Source organism: Sarcophilus harrisii, chromosome 2 (assembly GCF_902635505.1).
Source record: "Sarcophilus harrisii chromosome 2, mSarHar1.11, whole genome shotgun sequence".
NCBI lineage: Eukaryota > Metazoa > Chordata > Mammalia > Dasyuromorphia > Dasyuridae > Sarcophilus > Sarcophilus harrisii.
The window spans coordinates 39390180-39409077 of NC_045427.1; the positions used below are offsets into that span (position 1 = coordinate 39390180).

The 18898-nt window shown below is 46.4% G+C and overlaps 1 protein-coding gene across 3 annotated transcripts in view; it reads right to left on the bottom strand.

The window, feature by feature from the left end:
- Positions 1–1372: 1372 nt before the first annotated feature.
- RFWD3 (ring finger and WD repeat domain 3) overlaps positions 1373–18898 on the bottom strand; it is a 32702-nt gene continuing 15176 nt past the window's right edge. For all 3 annotated transcript variants that reach the window (XM_031949994.1, XM_031949992.1, XM_031949993.1), the window contains exons 8-13: positions 17258–17483; positions 11886–12036; positions 11513–11689; positions 6654–6868; positions 5153–5364; positions 1373–3811 (exon numbers count right to left, since the gene is read on the bottom strand). In XM_031949994.1, the coding sequence (XP_031805854.1) occupies positions 3668–3811; positions 5153–5364; positions 6654–6868; positions 11513–11689; positions 11886–12036; positions 17258–17483 (1125 nt within the window). In that variant the 3' untranslated portion in view covers positions 1373–3667. The remainder of the gene's footprint in view (positions 3812–5152; positions 5365–6653; positions 6869–11512; positions 11690–11885; positions 12037–17257; positions 17484–18898) is intronic.

The following is an 18898-nucleotide window of genomic DNA, read 5'->3' on the forward strand; positions in this document are numbered from 1 at the left end:
TGGGGCTGGGGCTCCCGAGGACAGGGCGGCGCTTCTGGCCAGGGAGCGCAGTCCTCAGTAAACTCTTTAATAATAATAAGCGTTGCCTGACTGACCAATGTCTGGCGTCTATGACACAACAGAAGGGACAGCGAGGGCGATTTTGGGGACTGGCCAAAGACCAAGGAGAGGGGCCAGGAGAGCGAGAGCGGAGGCCCCGACCCTTCTACCCACCGCAAGATGGCTCCGGTTCTGGACAAGGGCCAGTCTGTACACCATTTCCCACCTGTACCTTCCACTCCTCGCTGCCCTCAGTGCGTCTCAGCTGGAAGAAATCTTTCCCACATGCTCACCATGATGGGTTCTTGCAAAAACATTTTCAATAGCACTAAGTCCACAAACCTTTATTAAGCATCGGCTGCCCCACACAAGGCTAAACGCTGGGGACACAGAGAGACAAGCCGGTCTGGGGGGAAGGCAAGCAAACCTGCCATTTACCGACAGCTCCTGTTGTCTCACTGAGAGCCCACCACTTGTAAGGTTGCAGTATCTCCAAAGGAACCTGGGGGAGCATCGGGGGCAGGCCGGGCTGTCCACAACCCCCACCCGCTCCCTCCATGAAGCCCCTCCCCACTGCAGGTCCCTCCAAAGCCCAGCCTGGGCATCTGGCCCATCCTACTGGAATGCCCTCTTGGCCCCTGAGTTACCCATTCATGTTTTTCAGAGCCTGATCCACGGCAGTCCCCCAGTGAGTATTGGGTTTTTTGGATGACAACTGGTTCTCTTGGCAATAGCTGCTCCCAGCCACCCTTGCCGACGTTCCAGTAAGACTTCCCGGACCGCAAGCAGGAGCCAGAAGGGCCTGCTGGCTCAGGTGCAGTCAGTGACATGATGGCTGTTGGTAGTGGAAATTGCTGACTCAGTTCTCCCCCCAAACACAGAGGTAGAAGGTATGAAGGCACTGTGGTCTGCGGCCTCCAGGCTCTGCGCTCAGTGAAGCCTGAGGCCCGGCTCCAATGTCCCCGGCACCCAGGCCTGGGCCTTGATGACCATTAGGACCCTCTCCATCCTTCCCAATCCAAGTTCCCCCATCAGGATTCTGGACACGCCTCTTGGGAGGCCAGGATTCCTAGAGCACCTCAAAGAAATACTTTGAGTTATTAAAAGGAAAATGTTACATTAATAAAATGGATGCTTCCAGTAAAAGCTTTGACAATTCAAAAACGCAAAAACTTTCATTGTAGATGCAGCTGATGTTAAATGGGTCAAAACTACTTCTTACTAGGAGAGTTTGGAGAACACGGACCTGAATAAGGTGGCAAAATCTGCTGGATGGAGACTAAACTGTACACAGAGAGAAAACATGCAAACATTCAATAAACAAGGAGAAGGAGCCTATTGTAAATTCTTTATTTTTACATATACACAGAGGACACAAAAAGTACAATTGAACAAAGGCCTTTTAAGATCACATAATCTTTTTCCAAGCAAGTATGGACTTAGGCACAAAGCAAGTCCAAAACACTCTCATTTCTCTCAGCTCCAAGATTTAGATGGGAAATAACAGAAATTAAAAATACCGTGCCAGAAGCCACAAAGAATATACTCTATAGACTCTAGGAAGGACCCTCAGACACAGAGCCTCATGAGGAGGTTGTTCTTATTTTCTAGCCGCACAACCCTTCGATGAACACATGCAAACCAAACTGTTCGAAGGCTGAAAGGTAGATGCCGGTACTGGGCACATGACTGCAGGCTTTCTTGCCAGTCAACATAGCACTCAATGGTTCTGGCTGTCAAGTTGAGAATAATTTTGATCCTATTCCTGAGAGCATTTTGAGGGAGTGCTTAAATTTAGTTCTTTGTTTTCACGTTTGCCAGCAAAAAGCTTGAATTCATGGTAGTAAACTGGCAAAATTTCAACCTTGCCTGCCTAAGTCATTTCCTTTTCCTATCCTTTAGGGGATTTCAATTCAAAAACTCATCCCTGGTTGCATGGAACCTTAATGCATCTGACCTGTTGAGCGGCTAACTCCAAGCTCTGGGTCACCTGGACAAGAGCACAACCCGAGCCCACCCCACCCTTGGTCCACAGTGAGGGCCTCTCTGCAGACTGAGAGCCTGTGCCCAGTGCCTTCTCATTTCTGCTAGCAGTCTGCTTGCTGAAAGGCCCAAGTGAGTGGGTGTTAACTCAAGTTTTGTGCCGCCCTCTGGGCCCCAGGCCCAGATTCAGGCAACAATTCTTGATAATCAAAAGAGAGGAAACAAACCTTCTTTGGCTGATAAAAAGAGATTTTTCTCTCTCACAGGTCAAGAAGCTGGGACTGAAAAACTATCTGAAAAGGGAAAGAAAGGGGCCAGTGGCCATTTAATTTGTGAATACCATAATCTACCAAAGGGTGAACAGGCTCTTGGAACATTTGGGCCAGAGAACTGTGGCCCCTCCAGCTAATGGAACAATGGGTACCCAGGGTCTTGGAAGCAAAACTGCCTTATCTTTCCTTAAATTATGTTAAGCCCCCAACCTCTGAGAATAATGGGGAAAAAAACAAAAAAAAAACCCCAGCTTTCCAAGCACTGGGTTACTCATTTCCTGGGCCTGCACCTGGAAACTTTTGACTGGATCACTGGGTTGTCAGTTCAGACTATCAGAATCCTCCATTAAAGGGACAGAAGTGTCCAAATGGAGGCCCTTTGCAGGATCCCAAGCATGCCACGTGTCCAGATGCTGCCATTCTACTGGTGACCCCTCTGGAGAAACAAGCCTCGGGACCACAAGGAGTGGCGGGGAGGAGTTTGGGGTCTAATTGCAATTGGGATGGAGAAAGGCATCACTAAGACAGCGCACCTGGGTGGCAGAAGCAGTTCAAGGAGCAGCACGGAACTTCACGCCCAGGTGTGTATATAGGTAACAGCGATACTGGGATTTTTCTGATAACTAGCTTGAAGACACCATTCTGCCCACATGTCCCATTTTTAGATCAATTAAAATTCCCCTTCCTTTGCCACTTCTTTGTTGGCTGCTGTTGATGGAGAGAAAAGAATTAACTTGACATAATTCCTATTGTTTTTCTAACATTTCTTGAAGGGAGGAGGAGGAAGATACAGACTTCAGATGTTAAGACACATTTGTCCTGAGATCCCCAAAGTCTTCCTCCCCTCACCCTACAAGTCACAGAGGCCCAGGCAGCTTTCTCAAGGGGCTTTGCATAGAACCAGCTAGAGGAAGTCACAGAGCTGAGACCCCAACAAAAGATACCCTGTTTCTCAAGGGACCCCCTTCATTGGGCTACTCAATCAATAATAATCCTTTCCTCTCTTCCCTAGCACGCCCTTGTGCCTGATCAGAGAAACAATTCTCTGTGCCTGTTAAAAATGGAACCAGCAAGCAGGACTTCAGTAAATGCAGTATATATGCTCCCCAGGGGAAGCTTTCACGAACCACATCTCAAAAGCTGATACGCTCTCCCATCCAGAGGCCCTCTGGGTCCAGCTAGTTAAGAAGGCAGAGAGAGAAAACACAAAGTCCCACACAGAAGCGCATGAAAAGACTGCCGGTTGCCTCTGTGTCAGGTCTGGGGCTCGGCTTTGGAGGTCAGAACGTTCCAGCTGATGACTGGCCACAGGTCTGTGCCCGACCACGAGACTGCTAGAGTCGGGCCCACGGTGCGCTGGACGTGCACCCCCCTCACTCCCATTTATGGATCTGGACGGCCTTCTCCGTCAGGGAGGCCAGGTAGCTGTTCTGGTTGAATTCGAAGGGGCAGAGGGCCAGCACCGGCTGCTCTGCCTGGAGCTTCTGCAAGAGGTTGCCACTGCCCGCATCCCAGATCTGAAAGAAAAAGAGGCGGGGCTCAGGCAGCCGGCCTCCAGCCCAGCTGCAGGGGACAGGAAGGCCCACAAGGCCAAGGGAAGGGAACTTTTCCCTCTGGCAAGGAGGGGAAGACAAGAGGGTCACCAGAAAAGGCTTTGCTGTTGCCAGGTGAGTACCAGGGACACACACAGGGTGAAAAGGGCTGGCTTCTCCTCTCTGGGGGCTTCCTTTATAGTGGGAGAAACCAACCACCACCAAGGGGAGGCCCTGGGGAAGAATCTGGAACCTCAGGAAACAAGGCCCGGGCAGGGACAGCCAGGGGTGGGGGTGAGGGTGGGGTTCTTCCCCTGTTCCCCGCTGAGCAGTAGCGGGCTCGGCATCCTGCTGCTATTCATCAGGCCCAGGAAAGCCAGAACCAAACTCTTCCTCCAGCTGTGTCTCCAAGAAGCAGATCAGTCAGAGGGAAGCACTCCCTGCTCTTGCTTGCTATCCAAAGCCCATTGTTTTCTCTTGGGTGGGGACCCGATGGTATGCAAAGGGGGTCCGGCACTAAAGAGTGGGGGGCCTTGATGCCCAACGTAAGCAGTCACGCCTGCCAGCACCGGACACCTCTGGGCCGCAGAGGCCGGCCCGCGTTTAGAGAAGCCATTTACTGAAATGTGACCCCATTAAAAGGAGATAAACCTTAGCCTGGGGACAGATAAATCTGTATATACAAATATCTTCAGCTGTCTCCTGAAAAGGAAGCAAGTTTGCACAAGACAAATTCCCAATGTTGCTTCTTTGAAGATAATTTCAAACTTCCTCAACAACCTTTCTTGGATGCTTATGGTATGGAGGTGACTGACTCCTCCGGGACTGGGTATCAGTAACTCTGGCAGGTAAAAGGTCCTGGAAATATCTGAATATGTGGGCCTGGAGAGGGTGGCCACAGGGGATGAATTTCTGGTAGCAGGTTTACTCCTGAAGCCACTTTCTAAGGCATGGTTCTGTAATCTGCCATGGCACAAGGCACAGAGAGAGAAGTGACAAATCCCTGTGGCCCTTAAGTGGGAGATAAAGGAGTCCCTGAGCTTCCCCAGTCACTGACCCGCCACTGTCACCCCGAAACATCTGTACACCCCAAACATGCACCTTAAGAGACAAAAGGCTCACAGTGTTTTCTTACCACTGCTTTTTTATATGTAGAAGGAAGATCTTCAGAGCCAAAATTAACCCTCATTCACAGTCATGACAACAGACAGAAAGCTGGGTGTCTGCCACCATCACGTTCCCCAAGATTCGAACCCAGCAATCAGGAGTAACAGCCTTTGGCCTGGATCTCAAACCCAAACGTTAGCTTGGCTCTCCCTAACTCACCAGGGCAGAGTTGGAGGATTCGTCGCTAGCGCACACCAGGATGCTGCCATTCTCCTCCGGGCTCTGGAAGATGGCATTTTTGGTCAGCAGCTTGCAAGTGGGTCCGGCGATGAATGTCTGAACGGGTCGACAAGAGTAGACCGGCTCTGTGGCTTCATTTAAGCTGCAGGTCAGTTCCAGCAGCACGCTGCGCACAGAGTTGTGGTTTTTGTCTGGGGAAAGAAGAGACAGCAGGGCTAGCACAGCCGGCGCGAAGAGCCATCAGCCTCAGCGACACCGGCTGAGGACACCCGCAGGGACCCCTCACCAGACTGGAGAACACAAAAGCTATCTCTGGTCCTGGCCAGGGCTCCAGATGCAAGGGGAGCCTTTGACCTGTGACCTCTGCGCACAACTACAAAGAAGGCAGGTCACTGCATAACGAGGTCAACTTGTACTTCCACCTTCTCCCTTGGGTTCCCTCTTCCAAATGCTCCAGGGAATGTCTTTGCTAAACATTCTACAAAGGCCCAAGCAAAAGCCCGTGTAGCTCAGACAGATTCACGAGAGCCTCGAGAGGCCGGGAAGAGGCGGGACTCGGTTACACCTGGGCTGCCCCAAGGGCCCTGCAATGGCTGAGTGGGAGCCGAGGACCAAGCATGAATCCCAGTTTGGGCGCTGGCCCCTGTTTGCCTTTAGAAAAGCTGCTTCATGCAGGAGTCCAGCAATGGGGCCAGCCCCGATGGCCCCTGGGATTCCTTCTAGTTCCCTGTGGGATGCAAGCATAGCAAAGGTGGGACAAGGGAGAGACCCAGGTAAGCTTGTCCAAGAACATGGGAGGAAGAAACAGAGCCGGATCCCTTGGGGGATGCACAACTGCAAACATTGTTCGGAATCACAAAAACAAACACACTCTAGAATCCCCCAAAATGGCCCCGTGGCTTAGACCGGTACCTGGCACGTAATAGGCCCTAAATAAAAACTAGGGACAATTTTAACAAGGCAATAAGTTGCCATGGTTCTGAATTTTTTTCATTTACAATACATTATACCCACTCACAATTAGCAGTGCTTAGGGATTTTAAAAGCCTGCTATTCATAATTATAAGTTGGCATTTCCAGAGCTATCTTTCTGGTCAGAAGGATCTTGTTTAATCAAGTCAAAGGCAGCTCTCAGGGGGCTGCCCTATCACCCCAATTTGTGAAACGACTATTCATGGGCAGCACTGGCTTAAAAAGAAGTCTCAGCCTTCCCCAAACATCTAATTTACTCCTATGGAGCACATTTATTATTGGTGGAATCTGGCCATATTCACACTTGAGAAAAGGGAGGAAAAGATGTTTGTCTTTATGCGATGTGTTTCTGACTCTGTTTTATCTGACATGGCAGAGATGAAGCCGGGAGCCCACTTTTAGGTCTAACTTTCATTCTTAACATTTTCCCATCACTTAGGACATTCAACAAAACCATGAATCCAGCTCTGACTGTAGAATCTGGGGGTCTCCACAAGTCCCCACTTACTGGGCCGATAGGTGACGAGGCAGTGTCCACTGCGGCTCTCTGCCTGGAGGTCAGTGCAGCCCCCCGACTCCAGAGGTAGGCTGTGAGGGTCAAAGCAGTTAGTGCTGCTCTGCCTCCAGAAGCAGGCACCTTCCAAGCTTCCAGCTAATATCCCGCCAGCAGGAAATGCCGATGAAGCCATCTGTGGTAAGTAGGACAGCGAGACCAGGGGACACCTGAAGAGGGACAACAATAGTCACTTGCTCTGCCCTCCTGCCTCCAGACCCCCAAGGCTGATCCTCAGAGAACAAGAGTGGGTTCTGAAAGGTCCAGGAAAGCAGAAAAGATGATAGACACACGACAGTCTCCCTGAAACAGGGGTCTTACCCCTTTCACTGTGGGACAATATTTTTAAATAATGGGAGGAAGTGACGACAAATGTCAGTCAGAGCTCAGAGAACAGAAAGAGTGCTCTCCGTGCTCGAGCTCACAGTTGCTCTGAAGCTCCTGTGGGGTCTGCGGACCTCTGGCACCAACCAGATCAGAAGACTTCCAAGTCACGGTCAGGAAGTCATTTTTTCCCTCCTTTTCATACACTGATAAAAAGGAACATGCAAACAGCTAACAAAATCTTAATATAAATCCTTAACATAGAACAAAGCAGAAATGCGCCTGCTGCTCCACCCCAGGTCACATTTACCTCTCAATCTTGGGCTCCCAAGTCTTGCTGCTTCCAGTCCACCATGACATGACCTGTGTCCTCTCCTCTCTGTTCACAGGCCCCCATCTGGCCTGAGGCCAGAGCCTCCCCCACCCCTGGTCTCCTCCCTGGGCCTGAAGGTGGCAGAGTCTCAGAGAGAAAGATCCCTCGTTTCCTGCAAGGTCAGCAGGACCACCTTCTACAAGAAGCCTAACTGGATTCCTCTGGACAGGGGTGCCCTCTCCCAGACCTGTCGTTCCCTCTATCTGAGCTTGGACTTCCTCTTAAGAAGGACCGTTTCACCTGTGTGCTACGCTTTGTCTTATCCCCTTCTTTCCTTGGGGGTCCTTTCACTTTTCAGAAACACCCTGAGACCCCAGTGAGTGATTTAGGCACTAGAGCTCTCAGAAAAGCTTCACGTTTTGTTAACAGATCACCTGATATTGACTTCATGAATCTGAATGACTTTTAAGCATTAAACTTTTTTGCTTAAATAGCTTGGCTGTTTTTCAATGATACTGAAGTTCTACAAATTTAGTGTGAAAATATTGACCACTTGTCCACTTCTTGCACCAATATAAAATACTGTTATCTTGCAAGGCAATTCTGAATACACAGTCCACTGACTCTTTTGTTTTTTTGGAGTTAAAGGACTTACCTAGGGTCACATGGCTAGTAATTGGCTGAAGCTGGATTTGATTTCAGATCCTTCTGCCTCCAGGGCCAGTACCCTATCTAGTACATCACCTAGCTGCCCCTGCATCAATTCTTAATATTGTGATATTCAAAATATAATTATTACTAGGCATTAATAGAGATTTCAATTCCAATTTCCACCAGTCATCTCTTGTTTTCCTTCAGCAATCTTCTGTGACCATGATTTATGCTATGTGGTTAAGTAATTTGTAGGGGAAAAGGGTGGTTGTCTTCTTGCATCATGTTAAGAGTTTATCTCCTATCCTAAAATATGGGGAAGGTCTGTTGGAAAGAGAAGGAAACCCCATCTCCCAGAGCAGGTCCAGGACCTTCTTTACTCTTACAACATTGAGAAGGCAGATGACATGGGTGAAGAGCCAGTAAGTCAAGGGAAGAACTAGAACCCAGGCCCTCGGGGCCTCCAGGGCCAAGACCCCTGTTCACCAGGCCCCAGCTGCCTCTCAAATCGGCAGACTCAATTCTTTGGCCCATTTGGGTATTTGTAGCTCGGACTTCCTCCTGTATGTCTATGTATACTTCTATGGTTCTGTGAAATATTCTTCCCAATCTGTCATTTTCTTTACTATTTCTTCTCAATCTTTTTTTTTTTTTTTAAAGTAGCTTTTAGTTCAAACGTTCTTCCCTGAGATTTCTTACTCTATTCAAGTTCTTCTAGTTGGTCTGGTTTTAGATTTAACTTTTGCTCACCTTCTTCAAATTCCCTCTTTGTGACACAGAGAGCCTTCTCCAATCATACAGATGAGACCAGTTAAAAGGAAAGGCTCCCAGGCCCTTTATGATCTGCTTGGCTTTGGGGCACCCCCTTTCTCTGCCATTTGGTTTTGGGGTCTGAGTTGTCATATTCTTCATTTCTGCTTCCAGTCCATCTCGGCTGGCTTTTGTCATATGTTGTGACCATTTTTCTTTGCTGTTGCTTCTACCTGCCTATTTGTTGTAGGCAAGTGAAAGGTTGGGTCCCTTTGAACAATCCTCACTCTATCATCTTGCCTGAAAAACACAATCCTGTTGTGCCAAATAACTGGCATGATCCAAGTTGTGGAAAATAAAAGGATTTGGACAACCACTCTAAGGACTGAGCTGTTAATGCCCCCACAGACATCAAAGTAGGCAGTAAACAAAGAGAGGTGGACATGGAGACAAAGACTCCAGGTGTGGTAAAGCAAGTCCCCTCCCCCCTGGGGACCTCAGTTTATTCATCTGTAAACAGAACATTTTACCAATCAGCTGCTCCCCTAGTGCCAGCTTCTATGATGCGATGTCGCACCTAGAGAGCACTAAGCTGGCTTATGGCCCGTGTCCCAACTACAGACCACGAAGGCCTCATGGACAGCCCCAGACTAGCCACCAAGATATGTCCTGATCCTTCATCAGTTGAGGGGAGTATCTGTAGCTGCACCAGCCCAAGCACAGAGAGGTCAAGCACTGCTCTCAAGGTTTGACTGATGAATAGTCAGACTAGCTGGTGATGGGCTACAAGCTGGCCAGCCTCTGAAAGGAGTTCTGATCCCAGGGACCATGGCCTGCACTTCCCCCCTACCCCCATTCCCTCGCCCTTAAGCAGTCCTGCTAGGTGCTGCTGCCCATGATTAGGGTCCCCCACTGCCCTTTCTCTCCCTGCTCAGGCAACAGTTGTGCCACAGAGCACTGGGCCTGGATTCAGGGAGAACCGAGTTAAAATCTGACGACTGCTGTGACTTCTTACTAGTGTGACTCTGAACAAGTCATCTAACCCGTTTGGCTCCACCCCATATCAAAGAGTACCTTCTCCATGGGGTTGTGGTGAAGAGGTGGGGAGAATATATTTGTGAGACACCCAGCACCTAACCAGGGTTCCATTAAATGCTCCTTCCCTCCCAACCCCTCTGGTCATGGGCTGTAACCTCATCCTTCCCCTAAAACCACTCTGTCCGAAGGCCGGCTCTCGAGCCTCCTCCTACTCCATTTCTCGGCAGTCTCTGAGCCTGACCTTCTCCTGTACCACAAAGTGCTGTGAAATGGGAGCTTTTATTATCATCATTATGTGTGGTCCATTATAAGGTAAATTTAGGCAAACACCAAAGTCACAAGTTCCCACTTTCTGTCCATCCCTTTCACAGAAGGGGCCCAACAGATCTCAAAGATATTTCTTAACGGAGATAAGTTCCAAAAGATCAGCTTACTGTAAAGCTGCTAAGATAAAAATGAGTATTTCTTAGTGTCCAAAGAAAGCTCCGTCACAGTAATGAAAATTTCCTTCTCTGCTTAGCTATTCTGAGACTCCATGAGAAAACAGCAGTCATGTTTAAGGGGAAGACATACTTGGAAAAATTGGAAGAGATTTTCTATTCTTAGGTTATCAAACCCCTCCCTCCAATCCCAGGGCCCTTTGAGAAAACTCTCTGGGCAGAGAGGCTCTGGCCATAGGCTTTCTCAGTTTCTCTTATCCTCCCACCTGCGTGATGGCTGCCTCGTCACCCACACTGTACTCACTGACTGGGGATCCTCCTAGGGCTCTGGATGCTACTTTCTGGTTACCCACTCCCACATGGGCGGGTCAATGACCATCTCAAGTCATATGCAATCTCAAGCAAACACAGACACCCCCCCCCCCCCCCCGACCTCCTAAGCTCCAGGCCTGTTCCACAAATAATTGGTCAGACATTTCAAAGTGGGTATCCCATGGACACTGAAAATTCAATGAATGTAAACCAGAAGTCACCATCTCTTGTTAGAGATGCTGGAGGACCCCAGTTCCCAGTCAATTGCCCAATGCTAGCTCCACCACTCTCAAATGCACACCCTCTTCTGCCCCGCATCCCATCCAAAGGTAGGCCAGCCCTTGCCACCTCTACTGGACAATGACCAAAGAGAGGTCTTAAATCTGACCATACTCATCCAGAAAATCCAGGGTCTCCTCCACCTGAAAGTTTGTTAGTAAGTCCAGGGTCCAGGGACCCTGGGGCTGACACTCACCCCTTCTCCTCCTCGGAGATCCAAAAGGCGGCTACCCACCCACAGGTATCTGCACCAGGCAGGGGCTGCACCCTCTGACCTCTAGTACCCTGCCAAATCCCTCATGTGAAGCAAGAAGCACTTCTTGATATAAGCATAGTGCTCCTCAGCCACCCAAGGGATCCTCTCTGGTGAGTGTTTATTATAATGAAAAGCTGCCCTTGTGCGGCAGGCAAATGATGCAATGGATAGAGCCTGGACTCAGGGCCCAGGTTCAGATCTGGCCAAAGGCACTTGCTAACCCTGTGACCTGAGCAAGTTACTAACCTCCACTTGCCTCAGTTTCCCCCTCTGTAAAATGGAAATAAGAATAGCACTTACTGCTAGGACTGTTGTGAGATCAAGTGTGATGATAATTGTAATGATCCCAAGGTCTGGCACACAGGTCTGTATCAAGGTGAGCTTATTCTTGCTGTTAGGTAGTGATAAAGAGAGAAGGCACAAAATGAAAGAGCAGAAGTGATGCTCCTACCTGGACTTCTGAGGAGTTAGCTCCTGCACGTGGTTGCTCGTGTCTCTCAGGTCGTACACCAGAATAGAGCCGTTGACCAGGCCAGCATAGATATAGTTTTCATCATCAAGGCACCAGCAGCAGCTCCAGACGGCGCGCCCAGCGTGGTACGTCTGCACTACTGTGTTGGTTTCCAGGCTTTGGGGATGAAGGACAAAGACAACTTGGATGAGCCCCGGGTGTTAAGTGAGGCATGAGCCTTGTCCAGACCAGGTTCACTCTCCTTTTTTCCCCCCGAGATGTCCTCCCCCACCGGCTCTGATTTCACAAGAAACCAATCGGGTTTCTCCTTCGGACAGCTGTCCCTTGTGGGGGGTCCCAGGGGCGGGCGCACCTCGTCAGCTTGAGCGTGTTGTCCAGTGCGGCTGACAAGAGCCAGCTATTCTGCCTGCTGCTGAAGGCCAGGCCACGGATTTCTCGGCTGTGCATCGGGACGTACTGACTGCTCTTCATGTCTGCCATACTGATCATCTTCACACCAAAACCTGCCCAGGACAAGAGGGTGGGCAAGCCTGGGGCTGAGCAGCACTCCTCCCCCGCCACTCACCTCCCTAATCGGCCCTTGCATTGCCCATGTGGGAGGAGAGAATCCAGGCGATACCATAAGTGGGGGGAGTGAGAGGCGGCAGTACAGACTGCAGAGGGCCACCCCCAAATAGGGGGGTGAGCAATTAGACACAGATTAATCATGTGCAATTCATCTCGTACAGGAAAGCTTGGATAAAAGGAAAAAATGAAAGAGTGAAAAATTGTGTGCTTGTCTGCATTCAAGCCACCTCAGTTCTTTCTCTGGAGGCAGATGGTGGCAAACTTCGTGTCATTTGGAGTTCTGCATCAAACAATATCGCTGCCACTTGTACAACCTTCAGAAGAATTTTTAAAATTTTTTCTAGCTCTATAATTTTTTGATAGATCGATGGCACATCATTGAAGAAATGAATTTAGATAAAATTGTCATTTTTATTATATTGGCTTAGTCTATCTGTGAGCAACTAATATTTTCCCAATTGTTTAGATTTGATTTTATTTGTGTGAAAAGTGTTTCTATAATTATGTTCATATAGTTCTGGGAAGACCTGCACACTTTTAACAATCATATGAAAAGGTTGCTTCAAATCACAAGTAATAAAAGAAGTGCAGACTTAAATAACCCTAAGGTTTTCACCTCATGCCCAGAAAACTGGCAAAAATACTAAAGATGGGAACAATCAATATTCTGGGAGGGGAAGAGGAAAAATGGGACACACCAATGCACTGTTGATGGAGCTGTGAATTAGTCCAGCCATTTTGGAAAGCAATTTGGAATTACTTAAATAAAGTGGTTCATCTGTCTGTGAGCTGGAGATTCTACTACTTGATATCTATCCCAAGGAGGTCAGTGAAATAAAGTAAAGGCCTAGAAAGAAGATGGCCCATAAATTAGAGACTGGCTGAACAAACTGTGATACTTGAATATAAAGAAAATTACAATGCTATAAGAAGAGATAATGAGATAAAACGAGAGAAGCATAGGAAAACCCATAGGAAATAGAGTCAGGGGATCAATATGTACACAGTATCTACAGCAATACAAAGGGAAATAACCACCACCAAAGGCAACTGAGAATGAAAAAGCATGGCTTTGAAGAAAAAAGATGAGACATTGCCAAAGGAATGTGGGGTCCAGTGGTGTGAAACACTATATATATTTTCAAACTTTTTTGATATAATGATTTTACTCCTTTTTCCTTTTCTTAAAAAAAAACAAAGAAAAAAAAAGCACTTTGTTATATGGAACTGCTTTCTGGGAGAGAAAAAAAGAGAGAGAATACAGGGAGAAGTTTAGGTGACTTTAAAAAACTATATATATTTCTAAATAAAAGAATGGGGAAGCAAAACCTATCTAGCCTATCAAAACAAAAAAATCACGACTATCAATACTTGTATCCCTATGTTAGGGATAGAGATTTTAAAGAAAGCTGACATTAATCCTAAATGGGAGCTGACTAGGGCTAGTAGAAGGGAGTAAAGGGGCCATGTACAAACATTAATTCAGAGGGCATAAATTCTGTGATTTTATTATTTGCATGGACAAATTCATCTGGCAGTGAAAAATCTTTTACATTGTCAACATGGATGCAAGTATGGAAATTCTTAATGCCGCATTTCGGTTGATATTGTTGTTGCTTTTAATTCAAAACTAGTAATGATGATAAACTTAAATCAAAGGAATGTGGGGCTCTTAACCTCAGGACACCCTATAGCCCAAACCCATTCAATTCTGAGGAACCCAGGCTGGGGTGTGGCATAGAGAAACCACACAATGAATATAAGAGAAATAAGGACTCAAGTTGAGGATAATTTCACAGAGCCCTCGACTGTAACCTTCTAAGTTAGGAGTGCAAGAAGCACTGGGAGAAAGGGAATGGGAGAAGCAGTACAGGGAAAATATTCTTGCTTCAAAGAGGCACGCTGAATCAAGTAGAAAATTGAGGGGGAAGATGGCCAGCAATGCTTGAATCTCACTTTCAACAAAATTGGCAAAGAAAGAAAATAAAGAGAGCTATACAAAAGAAACAGGAGACAAATATAGTTAGAAATCACAAATATGAATATGAATGGGATGAATACATTCATAAAAGTAAAGAGAACAGCAAAATGGATTAAAAACCAGAATCCAACAATATGTCATTTACAAGACAAACATGAAATAGAAAGACACACAGAATTAAAATAAAGGGCTAGAGCAGAATCTCATTTGCTTCAGTTAAAGTAGGTAGGAGTAGCAAACATGATTTCAGACAAAGAAAAGTAAAAAGCAGATCTAATTAAAAGAAATAATGAGGGAAACATCATTTTGCTAAAAGGTACTGTAGACAAAGAATAAAAAATATTTTTACAGCAAATTTCTTGGATAAAAGCCTTATTTCTCAAATATATAGGGAATTGAGTCAAATTTCTAAAAACAAGAGCCATTTCTCAAATTGATAAATTGTCAAGGGATATGAACAAGCTGTTTTTAGAACTAATCAAAGTTATCTATGATCATATTAAAAAAAAAAACTCTTAAGCTCTACTGATTAGAGAAATGAAAATTAAAATAATTCTGAGGTACCACCTCACACTTTTCAGAAATGACAGAAGGGGAAGAAAATAGGTTCACTAATGAACTATCGGTGGAGGTGTGAAATATCTAACCATTCTAGAGAGTAATTTGAAACTATACCCACAGGGCTATGAAATCTGAGCATACTCTTTGATCCAGCAGAGTGTCTATTGGATTTGTATCCCAAAGAAATCATAAAAGAGGGAAAAGTATCCACATGTACAGCCCTTTTTGTGGTGGTAGGGAATTGGAAACTGAGTGGATGCTCATCAATTGGAGAATGCCTGAATAAGTTATGATATATGAATGCTATGGAATATTATTTTTCTATAAGAAATGATAAGCAGGCTGATTGCAGAAAAGCCTGGAGAGACAAGAACTGATGCTAAGTGAAGTGAGCAGAACCAAGAGATCATTGTACACAGCAACAAGATTATGTGATGATCAATTGTGATGGATTTGACTCCATTCAACAATGAAGTAATTCAGGCCAACTGCAACAGACTTGTGATGGAGCCATCTGCATCCAGAGAGAGGACTAGGGGGACTGAATGTGGATCAAAGCATAGTATTTTCACCTTTTTATTGTTGTTTGCTTGGTTGTGTTTTTTTTCCTTTCCTTTTTTGTGCTTTCCCGTGTTTTGATCTGATTTTTTCTTGTGCAGCATGATGAATACGGTAATATTTAGGATTGCACGTGCTTAACCTATATCAGATTGCTTGCTGTCTTGGGGAGGGAGAAAAATTTTAAATATAAGGTTTTGCAAAGATGAATGTTGAAAACTATCTTTGCATGTATTTGGAAAAATAAAATACTATTATTAAATTAAAATTTTAAAAATTAAATTAAAAATTAAAAAATCAAATCAAATTATTAACATCCTAGAAAATCTGGGGGCAAAAGAATAAGAACATTTCATTTCATGTAATCATTAAATACAACTTCCCAAAATGGAACATATAATCAATAAAGTACAAATAAATAGAACTCATGGGATTCTGACAAAAAAGAACCCAAGATTTAGCATTTCCTGACACTTTCTAATTAACTATCAATACTAAAGTGATAAGGGGAAAATATTTCTGTCTTCTTATAATAAAAAACAGAAATCACTTGCCAAGGAACAACTGGCATTCCAGGGAACTCCTTCCACCTTCATCCACTCCCTTACTCAAGGGGGACAAGGAACAATTAAGAACTGTGGGACCAGGAACCCATAATTGTCTACTAAGCAAAACATGGTATGCTTTTTGAATTAAAAGAAACACTACAACTATATTTTAAAGAGAGACCTATATACTTCAAGGAACTCTATCAACAATAATCGAGTTTCCCAATCAAAAAGATAAGCATATTTAAGTTATACTTCTCCATATAAGTATTTAACTCAGAGCACTGTACTGACTAAATCACAAACTGCTTGAGAAATAAAAGGGGAAGAGGAAAGTGAAGGAATTAAGAGAGATAAAGATGGAAAAACCAACATTGAAGTGAAGCCCTTACTATCATTAAAGGCTAAAACCAAGTTAAAGAAATCATCATACATATTGCTATAATATATGAAATAGCATAAGTACAGGAAATTCAAAGTGATTTTTATTAAAGGTAGGCTAAGAACTTTCCTTCCTAAACACCAAATAAAAGTGACCAACTTTTCAACAAGAAGAAACACTATGTATTTATAGAAGAACTATTTTAAAAGATTCAAAATGAAAAAGGAGTCTAACATTTCCCTTGTTCCTGCCAAATCATGAGAAGCCAAAGAAATGCTAAAGAGAGCAGCATCAAAAGGAATAAACAATAAAATCAGCTTGCACTAAAAGGATCTATATGAAATGGGTCAGTCTGAGAGGTGCTCACAAGCCCTGCTGTTTACATCTCTGGCAGCCAACCTCTTCTCCATGCCCACAGCTACATGGTTCCTCCCTTAGCTCAGGCCTTCATCCCTTCCTGCCTTGATTCTTGCCTCCTGGAAGGCCAGACCATCCTTCCCATGGCTGCTGCCAAAGCACAGCTGTGACCCCTCCTCACCTAATTCCAGGGGCTTTCTACCAGGCTAAGATGTTTAGCTCCTAAACCTCTTCACTAGCTGGCCCCCCTCTCCTTTTCCCTACTATCTCATCACTATCTCTGCCTTCACACAGGTGGTCCATTCCCCCCAGACTGAGATGTCTCTGTTCCTTCCCTCCCCTCATAAAGACCTTCTGTCTCGAAGCCTTCCCTGCCTGTACTAACCCCCTGGCCCCCCTTCCCACGTTGCTGCCTACACTTGTACGTGCACTTCTCTTTCTCACTGGGCGGTCAGCACTGCGAGCAGGGATCACGGCGTTCTCTGTGTCATAGTGCACTGCCTGGCCCACAGACTGACGCCTCTCTCTCCTGGGGAATGGCAGAATAACCATGGCCCAGAGCTTCGGGACTGTGGCCACACTGGGTGAAAATGATGGCTGAGCCCTCCCAAGCACGGCAGGGCCTATATGGCCAATGCTGAGAGAAGTGAGCTGGGCCAGGAGAAGGTTCCAGCCCAGCACTTCACGTGCCAGCTTGGCTGGATGCCTGGGCACCCTGGAGTGCTGAATGGAGGGGGTGGCTGGGGGCACCAAGGTGTCCAGCTGCTTACCAGGAAGGAAGCTGGCCTGAGGAGAGGGCTGGGACACCACCAGACAGCTCAGGGAGTCACAGTAGGCCATGATGCGGCACCGCCCTTCCTGCGACACTGTGAAGGCCTTCTGAAACTGGTACTTGTGCTGGTTCTGGCTGAAGGGCAGGCAGTTCTGGAAGCCCACCTGGGAGCTGCCCGGCTGTGCTGGACCCGATGAGTGCTGAGCCACGAGAACCTTCAGTTCCTGAGGGGCCAAGCACAAACACGCATGAAGAGCCCTCCGGACCGGCTGATAATTGGGGGGGTGGGGGAGGGGATGCAGGACAGTCTGGGAGAGACAAACTCCAGGTGCAGCACTTTAATTCCTTGTTTCCCTGAGGACAGGTGCCAGGCTGCACGGCCAGGCATGGGCTTTGTGAGCCCAGAGGCCACAAGGCCATAATCCTCACCTTCTAAGCCAACACAGTTGCTGGGAGTGAGAGGGCCCAAAGCCTGGCCTGCTTCTGACCCCATCCTCCCAGCTAAAAGGAGGCCAAAGCTCCCTTCTCACCAAAGCTGGGGACAGCCCTTTTGTGATTTTTCATCACCCCAATTCACATCTTTAACTAAACTCTGACAGGTCTTAAATGGAAATACAATACAGACCAAATCATAGAGACAATAAAGGAATACATTGAAGATAACAGCCAATGTCAGAGTTTATGGCATGCAACCACAATTCTCGGACACAAATTAATAAGGGAAAAAATAAAAATTAATGAAGTGAATAAGTAAAAAATTTTTAAGAAAAGTCAAGTGACTAAACTCCACAAATAGCTACAAGAGGAAATTATTTAAATCAAAGATAAAGTAAATAGGATTGAAAGCAAAAAAACCCCAAACCATATTTGAACTCAGGTCCACCTGACTTCAGCCAGGGCTCACTGCGCCACCTAGCTGCTCCATTAGCTATTTCTAAAAAGAAGTTTTCAAGTGTAACAAACAACTCTCCTGACTCCCTGAGATGCGAGAAGCCTGTGAAGACCCAGCGGCTTCTTCCCCAGAGTGCCCAGACCTGAGCAGAAAGCTCTTGCTGAAGCTTAAGCTGCTCAGGCCAAAGGGGAACTACTGGTTCCAATTCATTCCTGCTGCTTTGGAGCAAGAGGATGAGGCTCTGAAGCCGGGTGACCCGGTGAGGTACTCCAGCACTTCTGTCTCCAGATCAATCACACTTCACCCTGGCTGTCCCTTCTCCTCTCGCTCTCCTAGGAAATACCACCAGGCCTCCCTCTTTATTCCGTGTGCAGCTTCCTTCTGCTCTGCTCCCTGTTTCCATCCATCCTCCTTCAGGAAATTCACCATCTAATGGGGAAACTTATGTATGGAAATTTTCACAAATAATAATAATGAGAACAAATACAAAATGAATGTATTGTGTTTAATTGAAGAGTTGGAAAGGGAGAGCACTAGCAAAGTAGTCAGTAAAGTTGTACTTAGAAGATGACGCTGAAATAGCTTCTATCTCAGGTTTCCCGTAAACTGCTCCGCATTTCTGTCACTGAAAGCCTTGTCTTCCATGAAAGCCAGACTCCATGAAGGGGCCAGCCCTGAACAAATGCCCCTCACACTCGGCTAACTTGGCTTTCTTGCTGTTCTCTTCCGGATGTTCCAAGTCCCAGC